The sequence below is a fragment of the Wasmannia auropunctata genome, unplaced genomic scaffold (genome assembly GCF_000956235.1).
Source record: "Wasmannia auropunctata unplaced genomic scaffold, wasmannia.A_1.0 LD316499.1, whole genome shotgun sequence".
NCBI classification, from domain to species: Eukaryota; Metazoa; Arthropoda; class Insecta; order Hymenoptera; family Formicidae; genus Wasmannia; species Wasmannia auropunctata.
This window is the reverse complement of record NW_012046391.1, coordinates 61-15600: the sequence shown is the minus strand read 5'-3', so window position 1 is coordinate 15600 and position 15540 is coordinate 61. Positions and strand designations below refer to the sequence as shown.

Below are 15540 nucleotides of genomic sequence, written 5' to 3'. Positions count from 1 at the left end.
TGTTTTATTGCAGTTGAAAGTTTAAATTAATTTTTTTGTAAAAAACATAAACTACCTTGATAATTAAATGCACACAATATTTATATCTTATAGATACTACGATTAGCTATTAATGTGCATGCAACCCATACGACAAAATTTCGTCGTACAAACGCACTAACAGCCAATCGCTACATCCGACAAAACTTATCGTACCACAAATGAAATGGTACCCTAAAAATCATCTCAGATGACATCAATACTCGATTGTTTTTGTAGAAAAAATTCTGGTCTTTTGGAATCAAGCGCGATGCGACCCGTTTCATGTTCAGTATTGGACAAAATGTGCTGACACGATCCAAATGATATGATTGATGGTTTTCCAGAGCGTAGATCGTCTTTAGCGGATTCTCGTCTTTCTTGAAACTTTTTAAACCACTTAAACGTAATTGTTTTTGATAAACAATAATCGCCATAAGCTTTTTGCAATATTTTGAATGCGTTTGTGAACGAAATTTCGTTTGCAACACAAAATTTCAAACAAATTCTTTGCCCTATATTTTTCGACATCGTAAAAATCGCCGCGCACAAAAATCTTTACTGAGAGAAACTACTACCACTTTTAAACGGCTTGAAGGAATACCATGATTTTTTTCACCAAATGCGAAGGACATGTACTAACTTAAAAAAGCAAACGGATTTGATTCCCAGCGATTTTTAAAAAATAAAGTTTCGATGCTTTTTAATCACAGTAGTATGTTGTCAAGGCCATGATTCTGAACAATATTTAAAAGATTTTAACCATTGTTTGGTACCTTGGATAATACCAATGATACTATAACTTTTAAGCCTTATAACTCAAAAAGTGCTTAATAAAAAAAATTTTTTATATTGTTTTGGAAAGCTGTCAAGACAAGCTACAAGAATATGCAGTGAAAAATGAGGAGTTTCATTAACAAAATTTTAAGTTATCTTTCCCTGATTTTGACATCCAAGGTCAAACCAATAGTTTGACCTTAGTACTATTTTATGTCCCCCTTGAAGACATACAACTGTTGTTTGAAATATTTTTTTGTATCTATCATAGTTTTCGAGAAATCTTAATGAATGTTTTAAAATGGAACATCCTGTATGTATGTATATATAATGCAGCTATTCAAAAGGAACAAGTTCTACCTTCAAAAAGGCATTATAAATTAATATTCGAAATATATCCGTCTTCTCGAAAGTATCGAAGTTTATTGTTGACATTTTTTTCGCAATGATGATAGGTTCTCTTGCTGCGCTAATTTCGTGAGCGGCTGTTATTACATATTTTGATAATTGTGTGTATTGAGGTTGATGTATAATAGCAAATTATAGTAAAAAATAAATAGCGCGCGCGAAGCGCGCGTCTGTAATGTTAGTTATTTAAAAAATTGCTTTAGAAACTTCTAAACTTTAACCAGCTTTATATATATACATGAATAATAATTAATTTAATAATAGTAAAATTACATGTGCTTTATAAAAATGACAAATTCATGTTTAAACATTTGTTTCTTGTTAATCTCAAATGTATTATCAATATTTAGGTAATTTCAGCACAACCCAATACATCCGCTATTGATGGAGCTTATGCTTACGGAATGTATTTAGCTGGTGCACGATGGGAATTTAAACAAATGTTGCTTGCCGAAAGTTATCCAAAAATATTGTGGGATCCTATGCCGATTGTATTAATAAAACCATTGGAAAAAATGTTTATTCTTATCGGAAATCGATATGAATGTCCACTCTATATTACATCGGCACGTTTTGGTGTACTCAAGACTACAGGTCATTCTTCTAATTATATAATGTCGATTCTTTTATCCACGGATCGTCCTGTGAGTCACTGGATCAAGAGAGGATTAGCTTTGCTGTGCCAATTAGATGACTGAATTAATATTTTGATGATTAAATTATTATATATGATGGTATTATTGATGTATGTGTTACAGCAATTAATTTGTAATAAAAATATATTAATTGATAACTGTAAATCTTCCTTTCTCTTTTTTTATTTATAATAGAAAGATTTTTTTAATCATTTATTATTTTTTAATAAAATATTTGTTCAACGTATCGTCGGTTTGATCTCGACAGAGACCTTGCGTTGGAAAATCCACGGATGGGAAGGCAGAAATTCATACCTGAGATGTTGTAACAATGCGCCCCTAAAAATCATATCGTAACAAGATTCCTGGCAGTGGCCGGATGTCCGGCAGATCATCAGCCGGGGTCCGCTCAGCAGAACACCCGCGAGACGATGGCAAGTGCGATGTGTCCATATTCTTTTTTAATTACCACACAATTAAATTCGCGATAATTAGGCGACCATCGCTACGCGGACTAAGACCGGGAGCACATGAAATGTATAACAAAGCATAAGTATAGCATAAGCTCGCTGAACCAATGAACAGCCAGCATAAAGTCGCCATATTGATTTACATAAGATTCTCACTTTATCCGCCTTATGCTGTGCTTATGTTTCGTTATGCATTTCATGTGCTCCGGACCTAAGGCTTAATAGCGCGCGCCGAAGACATCCTATGTTCGCCAAGTGTCACCGAACGATACCGCAACCGAAGCGGCGCTGTAACGCAACCCAGCCAGAAAAGACCGAATAAACCCGAATAATTAAACTAATTGCCGGCGCTTATAAGGTATAAGAGGCTGTAATTAATCCGATATTAATCACCTTCTCCCGAACCGACCAGTCGATTCGCTGTGCTAGTTCGCTCTCGAAGGAAACAGAAGTTGTATTTTCACCGTCTCTGCATGTGATCGCGGGCCTTTGTTAGAGCCTTTATCCCAATATCGAACTCTCCGGCAAACGAAGTCGAGATTTCGCGATCTCGAGTCTAGAGCTCCAGACAACTGGAAAAAATACTGTTATGTTTGTCGTCAAGAAATACTCGTGAAGATTTCTCTCAGAAAGATATATATTTAATAATGAAGAAGTACAAAAATAACTTGCATAAAATAACTCGCGTATGATAATCTGCGTGTCTCTTGCATTGTGTGTTGTACGTGGTCTGTCACACCCTCTCGATATCTTGAACTCTCGCGTAAAGGATTGAGCTAAATGCCGTGCGTAATATAGTTAAACACTACAATATTTATATATGAGTTCATTTCCCGATCTTTAAGCTTTGATACCAAAAGTAACGCTTTCGCTGCCTCGATCGTATGCTTTCTGCTTGAATGCTATACGCTGAATGCTAAGCTCATCTCCGTTTCCGTATCTTCGTACGCCGTGACAAATACATTGCCGATTTGCCAATATTGCGCCGATCACCAGTACCGGTTTCGCAAACGACAAAACCGACGTTGGATCGCGGTAATCAATCCGTTCACTGTAAATACGCGAGCGTTTTAGAAGAACCGTCCGCGCATTAACATACTTGTAAAATAATCGTCCGTCCGCGCATTATAATACTTGTAATTAATTCGTTTACGTTTTCATAAATAATTTTCTTTTCTTTTTTATTTATAAACAGTTCCACTTAATTATTGTTATTAATAAATGTTAACTTTTTTTTATATTAAAAATTCGAGTTAAGCAATTTTTCCCGCTATGCTCCTGTCCTCTCTCTCCGTGCGAACTATGTTTTGATTCTGGCTCACGATGAGCTAGTCCGCGCACCAAAACAGAAGATTATTTCAATGTTCTACACGATATCTTTATTTGTCTGGACTCACTTTTTGATTAGCCGTCAAATCATACGATTTGCACAATTAGCTAGCATAGAGAATCCGACCAAGTCTCGGATTCGCGATCGCTCGCAAGAACTGAATACTATTCAGATCGATTGGTCTCGGCGGAAGTTAGACAATGAGTGTCCAAACGCAACGAGTTTTGAAAGATGAGCAGAGGTAATATTTTTCACAATAAATTCTTTATAGATTTGCGGGAAGGGAATTCTTACAAATGCTTATTAATATCAAAAATATTAAATTGCTTGAATTTAATTCGTTACAATGAATTCTGGTCTCATGTAAGAACTCTGTTTCAAGATCGACAACATATGCGGCATACAGTTTGTATACGGCTTGATATTGTAACAGTAAAAATTATTACACACCAACATCCGTATCGGCTCGCAAAGACATTATTGAGCTATTTATGATTAATTTAAAAGAGAATTATTTTAGGTACAATTACTTTTTAAACGGAAAATCTTGTATCCATGATCGCAAACTGTTAATCTGCTGTTGCACTGCTTTTGAACTAGTACCACCAGTAGTTTGGTATTGATCTACACTGAAGTTGAAATCCCAAATGCATGATACATCATCTTCAAATGCTTCGCTAAAACAAATATTTATTCTTAAGTCTTTTTCACCTAAATATTCTCACCTAAAATATTTTATCTTCATAAACCTTGATTATACCTTATTGTTTTTAATTGTAAAACACTTAATTCTGGCAAAGATATTCCCTTTGATTCAGCCAAAGAAACAGCCTTCCCAACCAAATGATGACTTTGTCGAAAAGGAACCTGTATTTTAACATGCTATTAGTGTTAGTTTATAAACATCTGGCATATTTATTAAATGTTATTTATATACAGGGTGTTTGATTTTAAATAATGCATTAAGATTTTTCAAAAACTATAATAGATGCGGTAAAAGGTTTCAAACAAAAGTTGTATCGTTCGGAGAGAACATAATAAGGTATCATTAATCTAACCTTAGTTAACGTCGTTAAAGTCAGGTCAGGGTCACATTGATTTTTTAAATAAAATTATATACGTATACAGGATGTCCCAGATCCAGCGCACCACTTGCTAATAACAGATTCCTGAAGTCATTTAGAGACAAGTCTAATACCAAAATGTTGAGACTACAATAATTTTCAATTACTTTTTTATATCGATGTACAGGATTCCAGGCACACGGTTTGACCTTGAACAAAACATAAAAAATTTTTATTATCTACATATTAAAGATTAAAGAGATACGTACGGATTTTTCAAAATATTGATTTTTCTCAAAATGGCAGCTATTTTACTTGTATTGACAAAAATACAACTTTTCGTAAAAATAGCTGCCATATCAAGAAAAATCAATATTTTAAAAAACCTCTACGTACCTCTATAGTCTTTATGTAGATAATGAAAATTTTTTGTGTTTTGTTCAAGAGCAAACCGTGTGCCTAGAATCCTGTATACCGATTTGAAAAAACAGAAAAAAGGGATTCCGCAAGTAGATCATTGCACCGCCATTTTGTGCATAAAAAAATAAAAAAATATTTTTTTAGTTTCTTATATGTATACGTACAACAATGTTTTCTAAACAGCTTTTAAATAAAGTTATCTATTTACCCACAAAAAATCCCAAACTTATTAGGTATCATTTTAAGGCCTCAAGGGTGGGCAGACCCCTTAATGAAAAAATATTTTATTATAGCTATATATATATGTTTGGAAAGCTCTCAAGATAAGTTAGAAAAATATGCAATGAAAAATAAGTTTCATTAAAAAAATTTATAGTGATCTTTTCCTGATTTTGACAACGCCACCAAACTGATAAGATCAATAAATAGATCTTTTTGAACCCTACAACTTTTATCTGAAACACTTTTCTGTAAAACTTATATTTTCCATGATATTCAAGTGTTCTTGAACTTTTTGGATACTGTATATTTATATGAATAAAATTATTTGGAATAATTTTAAATTGTAATTTGTCATTGAGCTGTAATTGTCAGCATTTTTTTTAGTTATATTGATAATGTTAATTAAAAATTATTTTAAAAAAGCTTGTATTTGTAGGGAAAAAGAAAAAAGAATACTTACACCTTTGGTAACAAGATAATACGCCATATCGGTTGCAAGCATGTCAGATGTCAAAGCATTCTTACAATTTTCTTTATTTATTTTCAAAGTGGCGAGTGCTTTTTCGGCAATGTGGAACATTTGATATAGTGTATCATAAGTCTGAAATACCATTTCTTTATCTTCTTGAAGATCCTTGTTATACGTGGATGGAATTCCTTTTAACGTTATCATGAAGCCGATACACTAAAATTATAATAATATTATATAAATAAAAACATTTTTGTTATATTTTATAAGAATTTTTCTTTTATAAAATATTCTAAAATTCAAAGAGAAAAATAAACATGCATATTATTTCTTATAAAGTTTCAAAAGTATAATACTAGTAATAGTCTTTCGACAATTTCAGAAATATAAATAAATAGTAGAATACTACATTTATTATTTTATATAAAGAAAACTGTTTACACGTCAATTATTGTAAAATTATTCCTTTGACTTGTGTTTATGATATTGTCGTAACAGTTATGACAATCTATTTATGTTTAGCCTAATACAATATAAAGAGTGTTTGGTAATTACCATGCTACCTTTCATAAACAGATACCTATATAGAACAGGTTGAACTAATTAGAAAATTTCATTAATTTTCTTCAAAAAATCGTTTAATATTATGCGAGTTTCTTAATAACTAATGGTTGCAATAATATATAAGCTACAATAATTAATAATAATCCTTGAATTATTATAATATACATACATAGCAACCGAAGTACAGCGATGCTAGGTTATCTTGGCCGCATGCTTTTCTTTATTATCATTGAAAACAGATGCACTTATTTGCAGATCTTTATTAATTAATTTTTTATTAATTATTGCAAAACCATAGAGTTTTATTGAATTAAACTAATTTTGCTAATTAGTTTAATCCGCTTCACCTGTTCACAAGAAGTACAGTAACCAGGCACAGTAACCCTGTATATTTCAGCAACTTAAACTTGTTAGTATGAGATATGAATAATGTTTTTGCAGCAAAGAAGCTTGGTACTGTTGCTTGGCTGTTTCGAAATATTTTTACAATGCATGATAGTACAAGCAAATACAGCACGTTTTGTTGGCATATTGTCAGCATATGTAGCATTCATTATTAGACATGTATTGCCGTCATGTTACTTTCAACATGCTGTTGAGTACAGATTGAGTACCGATGATGACAAGTTGCCGATAATTTACTGACAATATGCTGTTAATCGTGGATGATATATTGTCAATATGTTGCCATCAAGTTACTATTACAAATTGATACTGACATGTTTGCCATCAATTTGCCGTTATCTGAATTTAAATTCACGTGAAGACAACACGACAAATATAATGATGAAGCATCTTATCTCGAGTTTGTCGAAATTAGTTGCTGCAACGATTGATGACAACAGCATAACAAACTCACTGCACTTGGCTATCTGGGTTCAAGCTTTAAGTATGTATAAACAAACCTTTCCTAGTATGGTACCAGTTTTTCCGCGAATTAATTCCATGCAATCTGGATTACGCTTCTGAGGCATCAAACTGCTACCAGTAGAATATTTATCAGCAAATTTGACAAAATTAAATTCCTGAGTGCTGTACATAATCAAATCCTCGCAGAAACGACTTAAATGTACCGTTGATAATGATGACCAAAACAGAAATTCAGCTTAAAAAAATGAAAGCAAAATTAGAATAATTCATACAATATTCTAATATATATATTATAGTAATATGATATATATTTTACTAAAAACGCTCTTAAATAGAAAATGTTTACTCTTTGTAAATTTTTGAATTGTTAATTTTTATTTAATAAATGTCACTTCCTGAGTTAAAATTTGAGTTAAAACTTTTATATTTTGAGTTAAAAATTAAAAATAACATTTTATTACATATAGATTCCATGATTTTTTCATTTTGCCATGTTTGAATGAGATAGACAAAAACATCTTTTAGGTATCTCTTGAATTTTTAAAAAATGCCTTGAGATGTTTTACACTTTTTGTAAAAAATTATTTTAAAAGATATCTTAAGCAACAGTTTGAGATCGGCCATTTTGTGTCTGCCATATTATTGCAATAATTTTATTGTTATTTTGATCATATGGTAATTTAAGCTATTTTTCAGTATTGGCAGTGAATTTTGAAACATGTGGCTAAACATATTTGAAATAATACATCGTTACGCGAATTTATCGCATAACGATGACGTAAGTTTTTTAATAATTTTAATTGGCCGCTCGGCATCAACATGCGCGATAACACCAGACGAGCATACCCTTGTCCTTATACCATGGGTGTGTACCGAAAAGTGTGGAAATTTATATTTCGGAAACTAAACGTTTTTGAGAAAAATATTTTGACAAAAGCTGTAGGGCTTAAAAGAATCTATTGATTTTACCAATTTAATCTTGGGTGCTGCCATCACGGTCAGGTCAAGGTCTTATTGATTTCTTCAAATGGAATATCTTTTTTTTTTATTTCAGAATCTAATAGCTGATGTCGAGACCTTTCTAAAACATTATAATAAAGTTTATTTTAATTAAGTACTTTTTGAGCTATGAGAGTTGAATTTTAGAGTACCGCTGGCATTAGCGATAGCATTACCCAAGGTGTACCACGTGGAGATTGTCAGATCGGATTTACACCTTATGTGTGTAGGAGAAAGGATGGTGACAGGTTACGGAACAGATAAGGACTGAGAATACTTGATTTTTGCCAAAACAAATCATAAAGCCATTTTTGCATTCTAATCAAAGATTGGCATACAGTCAGAAAGTCTGTGCAACGTGCTATGTGCAATACGATCGTATGTGCAATGCGTTGTATGCAAAACTGTCATGTACAAACGAAGCTATAGGCAATCGTATTGTAGACAAATAGAACTTTCCCAAGAAAACATATGGTTGCTTTTTAAAAAAGATATGTAATAGTATATTGCAAATTGCGTATGTTTTATATTACACGAGACATCTTCAAGATATCTTTAAGGTATCTTTTATATTCCTGCAAGGAAGTTTCAAGACATCTTTAGATATCTTTAGATATCTAAAAGATATTGGCAAAAAGTACATGTCTATCATTACGTATAGTTCGTCGTTATAAGACGCAAGCGCCAAAAAGAAGATAATAGGATAATAACAGATGCCGACATAAAATTTTGTCCAACATTTGCATTTAATGCTGAGCATTCATTAATGCTGGGCTACAGCATACAGAATTATATTAGTTCTATTATTTATTACTTCTCAGCAATCTTTATCCGAAAAAAATATTAAATTTGTAAAACATACCGACAAAATCTCGATCTCCAACAGCGTGCATACTATTTTGGGTAATTTCATCAAATCCAAGCTCCATAGCCAAAAACTGACGATCGATTGGAAAAGGATTTCCCGCTATTGCACCACTACCAAGCGGTAAGACGTTCACGCGTTTGCGCACTTCCAATAATCTTTCCAAATCTTGTTTTATGGACCAAGCGTAGCTAAGAAATTTAAAAAATCAAGGATTAATTTTTAAGTATGAATTAATATATATATGTATATAAGATGGCCAAAAAAGTCGTATGTCCTTTCACTGGCAAATTCTAAGGAGCATTCTAAGACGAAAACTCTTATACGAAAATGTCAAGGCTGTAATACTTTTTAAATTATAAACGATTAAAGTTATCCAATTGTGGCGTCTGAAATTTGCGCGCTTATGGCTTTTTACTCTAATTTGTACAATTTTTATTTACAAAAAATAGAATTTTGTCATGTTCATCTTAAGCAGTACTGTTCACATAGGCGGCTAATAAATTTGCTAATTTTTTAGATATTTTTCAGACATGGTATTTATTTTTGTAAGCATTCTTTAAAACAAATTTTCCATGAACTTTTATTCATCTATGCTATCTGAGTCTGTCAATGATAAGCAACAACAAAATTTTTTTAGATATCTTTTAAATAACTTATAGCTGTCTTTTATAAACTTAAATATCTTTTAGAAAAGATTATTTAGATATCTTTAACCCTAGACTACCACATTATATTTGCCACCCAAATCTACCACAATGGGTAAAATTTACCCGGCCTACCTATTTTGTTGCATAACTTCGGTTCAAACGCACCGATTTAGAACTTTTTTTTCAATCTATACGCCAGACAGTAAGAAAGGCTGAATGGATAGTAACACTCAAAGATCTTAAGGACATGAACAATTTGCAAAAATGCAAATCAGCTTTTATATCTTTTCCGAAAAAGACTGATATTTTTTATATCGCAGTCTTTTCAGAGGCGAATAAAAAAAAGTAAAGCATAGTTTCTAAAAGAACATAAGTGATATTTTCAAAAAAAAAATACCTCATATGGCTTTATTTTAAAAAACATTTATTTGGCCGAGTGAACTAGATCGATTGTCGAACTTTACGTGTGGCTGGAATGACAGTACCAAGTGAAATGACGTGGCTTATGATGGAAGATTGTAAAGGACACTTATAAGTTTCCCCCCCCCACATCGCGACCCTACTTCTTCACCCTATCGGAATGGCATGCACTTCAAAAATGGTCCGGATAAATTTTACCCAGATGTGGTAGTCTAGGGTTAATACTACTCTATAAATGCCGAAGAAATGTTAAAGATATCTTTTAAAATAGTTTTAAATATCTAAAGCTATGAATTAGAAATTTTAAACAATTTTCAGATATCTTTTAAAAATATTTGGAAAATCTATCTTTAATATCTTTTAGATATTTCCAGAACTTCAACTTTTCTGGTTTAGTACTTCTTCCAAATTCATGATATTTACGAAAGTGTCGCGTACGTGCGCGTAAATATAACAAAAAAAAATCGCTCTATCCCTTCAGCTTTCTCTTCGCAATATAATACATAATATCATAATTTTCTTCAATGTTATACATCCATTCGAAATTTATTTAATATTTCATAAACTGCGTACAAATAAAATAAATAAGTTTTTTAGTTCATAAAGAAAAGAATAAAAAATAAATATGGAATATCGAATAATATATCTTCATATGAAAAAACAAACATTTTGATAAAAGCTGTTTTTATTTTATAATATATTCTTTTTTTATAAAAATTTATAAATAAATTGTTTTTTACCTAAGTAACCACTGGCTCCATCTAATAGGCTGTGCTCGTTGCATATGTGTATATCCAGGCATAAGTATGTCTATATCTTGTTCTGCTTGAATTATAAGAACCTATTTTTTCAAAATTAGCATAATAACATAACTTATTTTTTTCAAATTGTAAATTATTTTAAAATATTCGTAAATTAAACAATAGCATCTTGTTGCGATTGTCGGGAAGGTCCCGTTTGCTTACAATATAATTGCCTATGACAGTTTTGTTTGCATACAACAGTATTGTACAGATATAATATAGCGCATTGCACACACAATCGTATTGCACACAGCACATTGCACACATGAATAATCATATTATGCACACACGACAATATTACGCACAGTGCATTGGTTTTAGGGTCATGTAGACGTAAAATAAGAAAACCATGTTAATTTTTACAAACAGCGCTGTGAACAAAAACTTTATATACATAAGTATCTAAAGAAATTATTTTATTAATGTAATCAATAATGATTTGTACAAAGTGTTAACATGATTTTTTTATTTCATGTGTGCAACATGATTGTATGCAATGCGTTATGCGCAACATTAATAATTTATCCACTTTTGTAAACATATTTGTAAAACTATTAATTTATCGATATATCTACAGTTTCTATTATGATTGATTATACTATTATACTAAAATCTCTGGTGATAATAATATTTTTGACACAATCAGAGAAATTCAATAAACGCGGTATATTTAAAACTATATCATACTTTTGTTGTTGAGTTTATCACTTTTTGTACAAATGGTCCTAAATTAAAAAACAGTAGTAATCGATATTGGCGTTTCCAATTTTTCTGTATTTGTAATCATAAATTTATAATAAAAATATCTGTAATTATAATGCAAATGTTATTATATTATTTACCTCAATGAACTTCTTAATTTTTAACAAAAGTTTGTCGATGGATTTTCTAAGCCATAATTTGGTATCGGTTACAGTTTGATCATTGCGACTTCTACCAATATGTAGTTTCTTCGCTACATCACCGATTAATTCCTGCAAATTTAGAAAACATTATAATAATATTAATTATTTTTTATTAAGATACAAAGTGAAGCGTTTGGCTAGATTTCTAGTTTCATTTTCAATTGTTATAGAACTTTATATGTATATGTATAAGAAATCGGTATTGTCAATAATAGCCGACACTGGATGTACGTGTGTATAAAGAAATTATATATTATTAAAAGACAAGTTACAATAATGCAAAAAGACGCAAATGTTTCGATCCTATTGTTGGGTCATCTTTAGTATAAATAAGAGAATAATTAAAGAGAACATATATGTATATAAAAGAATCACAGACTCAAAAAATGATCCAGCGTTTGTCTTGAAATTTTAAGTTAAAAGTTAAATAAAGCGTAGTCAGGATATGTAAAAAGCCATTGCAGTAAGTCCAAGAACATGAGAGAGTTAATCAGTTAATCAGCATTTGACAAAATGCTGAGGCAGTGAAGTCAAATAACTAAACTAGAAAATTGTAAAGATTTACAATAACTATAAATTTAAAACAATAAGTAAAAGGAACTTACATGTGTACAAGAGATGTTAAAACTCTCAGGCTGACGCACAAAATATGTTCTGCACAAAGTGTGAGAAGTTGATATAATTAGAGGAAAAATATAACTTACAAAGTGATAACTAATATAAATAAATAAAAATAAAAAATGTAAATAAATAAAAAAACCTCAAGACTTAGCAAAAGATCATCATACATATAAAGGATCTAAAATTCGGTGTCATTTTGTAAATTTAAATCATGTTTTTGTTTATTGACATGAATCATTTCGCAGATGAGTTTTTTATTCAAATTCTTTTCTTCGTCTAAAATTAATACGTTGCTCCAAACGTGTCAGAAATCTCAGGTTTTAGGGCAAAATTACGATGGTGCGTTACTATTGAAAGAACAATTTATTTATGTCGACACTTGTACATTAAATATGTGGAAAGAAATTTAGTTCAAGCGCGTGCACACATGGTGAGAACCGGAAGAAGAAGAAAAAGAAGGCTAGGCTTACGTAAAAGCAATATAGATGTGAAAAACAAAAAGAAATCTTGCCCTTTAACCGGCGTTAACAAATTTATCCTTGGCTAACCAAAAATATCTACGACATAGATCTACTATTTTAATAAAACCAAATCATGTGCGGTATTGATATGTTTAATAATTACAGATTGTTGAGTGTAGTGTTTCTATTAATGTAATTTTATGCTTCTTTATTTTGTAGTTTGTAGCAATCTGCCAATTTGATCGACGTATGACGCATCACAGTTTTTACAATTTCTTCATAAACTACATTTGTAAATGTATATGTAATAAAGTAAATAATTTATCTTTTTGGACTCCAATAAATTTATTGTTAGTTTATTCTCTAACTCTTGCTAACTCCATATTATAAACAATAAAAAGGCCAAAAAGAAATTTTCTACTTTTTTAATAATTCCGTTTATACCTTCAATTTCGAACAGATTAAAAATATTTTTTGAGAATAATCCCGCAACACGTATTGCATATATTGGCTTAAATAAACTAAGTAAATTTATTGGGTTAAAAAAAATAAATTATCCATTTTATTACGTACAAATCAATAGTTTATAAAATAAATTGTAAAGACTATGCTTCAGTACGTAGTCAAATTGGCGGAGTGTTACAAACTAGAATAAAAAAACATAAAAACCACATTAATGGAAACACTACTCAACAATCTGTAATTACTGAATACAGAACCAATACCGCACATGATTTCGATTGGAGCAAAAAAGAATTTTAATAAAGACTCGTCTCCGAAATGATTCATATCAATAAACAAAATCATAATTTAAATTTACAAAATGACACCAAACTATTAGATTCTTTGTATGATGATCTTTTTGTTAAGTCTTGATGTTACCATTTTTATTTATTTATATATTATTTATCTATCATTTTGTAAGTTATATTTCTCCTCTAATTATATCAACTTTTACAAACTTCTCACACTTTGTGCAGAACACATTGTCTTGCATGCGTGAGTCTAAGCGTTTTAACAACTCTTTTACACATGTAAGTTCCTTTTACTTACAATAAGATTATCGCAATATTCTTTTGTGATTGTACTTGTAAGATCATTCTCAGAATATTTCTGTGTTGTTAAGGAATCGATTGATGTAAAGAACATATACAGTTGCTTTGCAAAAAAATATATAAAAAGTACATTGAAATAGAAAGAATGAATTTTATGGGGAATGAACAATACATTCATGACTTTTGATCAAAGTTTTAAGATAATGTTAACTTTTATTACAAAAAAATATTAAACATCACCGAAAAAGCCATTTTTTGCACATTAAATCAATTATTTTAGGAACTTAATGTGCTAGAGAAATTTGACTTGCGGCATCGCTTTTATACTAAAATCTATAAAAAAACACATACTCCGGTTCAAAGTAATTAAAACAAATCATTTTTTGGTAAACTATAGTGTAATTTTTGTACCAATATATATTTAAAATCAATAGATTATGTTATTGTCAACATACCGAAAGTCTTCGTTCGTTGGCACTATGTATATCCTCATCTTTATGATTTATAACAAATTTGCCATTGTCCCATTCATCTTCTATCTAATTAAAAGTTCAAATTTTTTATTTTGATTTTAATATTGTTATTATTTTAATATTAATTTTAATATTAATACACAGTATAACTATATTTATATAATATATTTATTACATGATATGATAACATAACGATCTTATAATCTGTAACATTAAAGTCAAATTTTTTATAATATAAATTTGAAAACGTAGTACCTGTTTAAAATTTACATTTATGAGTTGCATCTCTTCCTGCGAGAGAAGATTTATCTTGCAGAGAGCACGTGCATAAGCTATACTTCCCTGAAAATAATTATAGGTAATTCTTATTAGCATCATTTGTGAGATAATATCCTGATTAAATTTATTTATTTACATTTCTATAATTTCAAAATATCAATTATATATTTTATTTTAAATATTATAAAAAGAGCAATAAAAAAATGATATTTTGTGTACAAAGAATAAATATACAGGGTGATTCAAAACAACTCATTGTCCTTATAAAAACGTATTCTTGACTCAATTCTAAGACGATTTTTTCTTTCCAAAAATTTTGTCCGAAGCTTAGTTTTCAAATTATAACGAGAAATAGCGAATTACGCGTACGGAAGGTAGACAGGAGCGGCGAAACTTCGAATCAAATCAAATCAAATTTTTTATAACATGTTCGAAATCGAATCGAATTGAATCGAATCTCTTTAATTCAAATACGAATCAAATCTGAATCAAATTTTTCCGGATTAATATTACATGTTAATTTAAACATAATAAATGTGAACATTTATAAATTATATTATTTTACGCAATGATTTAAACAAATTAAAGACCTGTTTTCGATTTACATCTCATTACAAAGAATCATGATCTTATGTGACATTTTGAACTAGACAATATTAATAATAATATGTGTATACACGAATAGTTAAAATGCTTTCGAATATTTTATTAATCTATATGAATACATTATATATATCAAAAATACTTATTTATTAGATAAGA

General features: G+C 30.2%; 2 protein-coding genes across 2 annotated transcripts in view; one reads left to right on the top strand and one right to left on the bottom strand.

The window, feature by feature from the left end:
* LOC105460742 (dynein heavy chain 12, axonemal-like) overlaps positions 1 to 1901 on the top strand; it is a 23558-nt gene extending 21657 nt beyond the window's left edge. Inside the window, exon 7 of the mRNA XM_011707241.1 lies at positions 1554 to 1901. Coding sequence (XP_011705543.1) covers positions 1554 to 1901 — 348 coding nt within the window. The remainder of the gene's footprint in view (positions 1 to 1553) is intronic.
* A 1982-nt stretch (positions 1902 to 3883) lies between these two features.
* LOC105460741 (argininosuccinate lyase) lies at positions 3884 to 14874 on the bottom strand. Its single transcript, XM_011707240.1, has 9 exons — positions 14755 to 14874; positions 14482 to 14565; positions 11827 to 11958; positions 10922 to 11022; positions 9109 to 9302; positions 7283 to 7482; positions 5805 to 6029; positions 4399 to 4505; positions 3884 to 4315 (listed from the first exon to the last, which is right to left on the bottom strand). Exons 1-9 carry the CDS (start codon positions 14872 to 14874, stop codon positions 4165 to 4167), a joined length of 1314 nt encoding a protein of 437 aa, XP_011705542.1. The 3' UTR covers positions 3884 to 4164.
* Between the last annotated feature and the right edge of the window lie 666 nt (positions 14875 to 15540).

Excerpts from the sequence above, each read along its gene's own strand:
- LOC105460741 (XM_011707240.1), bottom strand. The coding sequence starts at position 14,874 with ATGCTAATAAGAATTACCTATAATTATTTTCAGGGAAGTATAGCTTAT. Across the intron at positions 7,483-9,108 it reads TGGAGATCGAGATTTTGTCG|CTGAATTTCTGTTTTGGTCA; the intron begins GTATGTTTTACA and ends CATTTTTTTAAG. Across the intron at positions 4,506-5,804 it reads ATTATCTTGTTACCAAAGGT|GTTCCTTTTCGACAAAGTCA; the intron begins GTAAGTATTCTT and ends GTTAAAATACAG.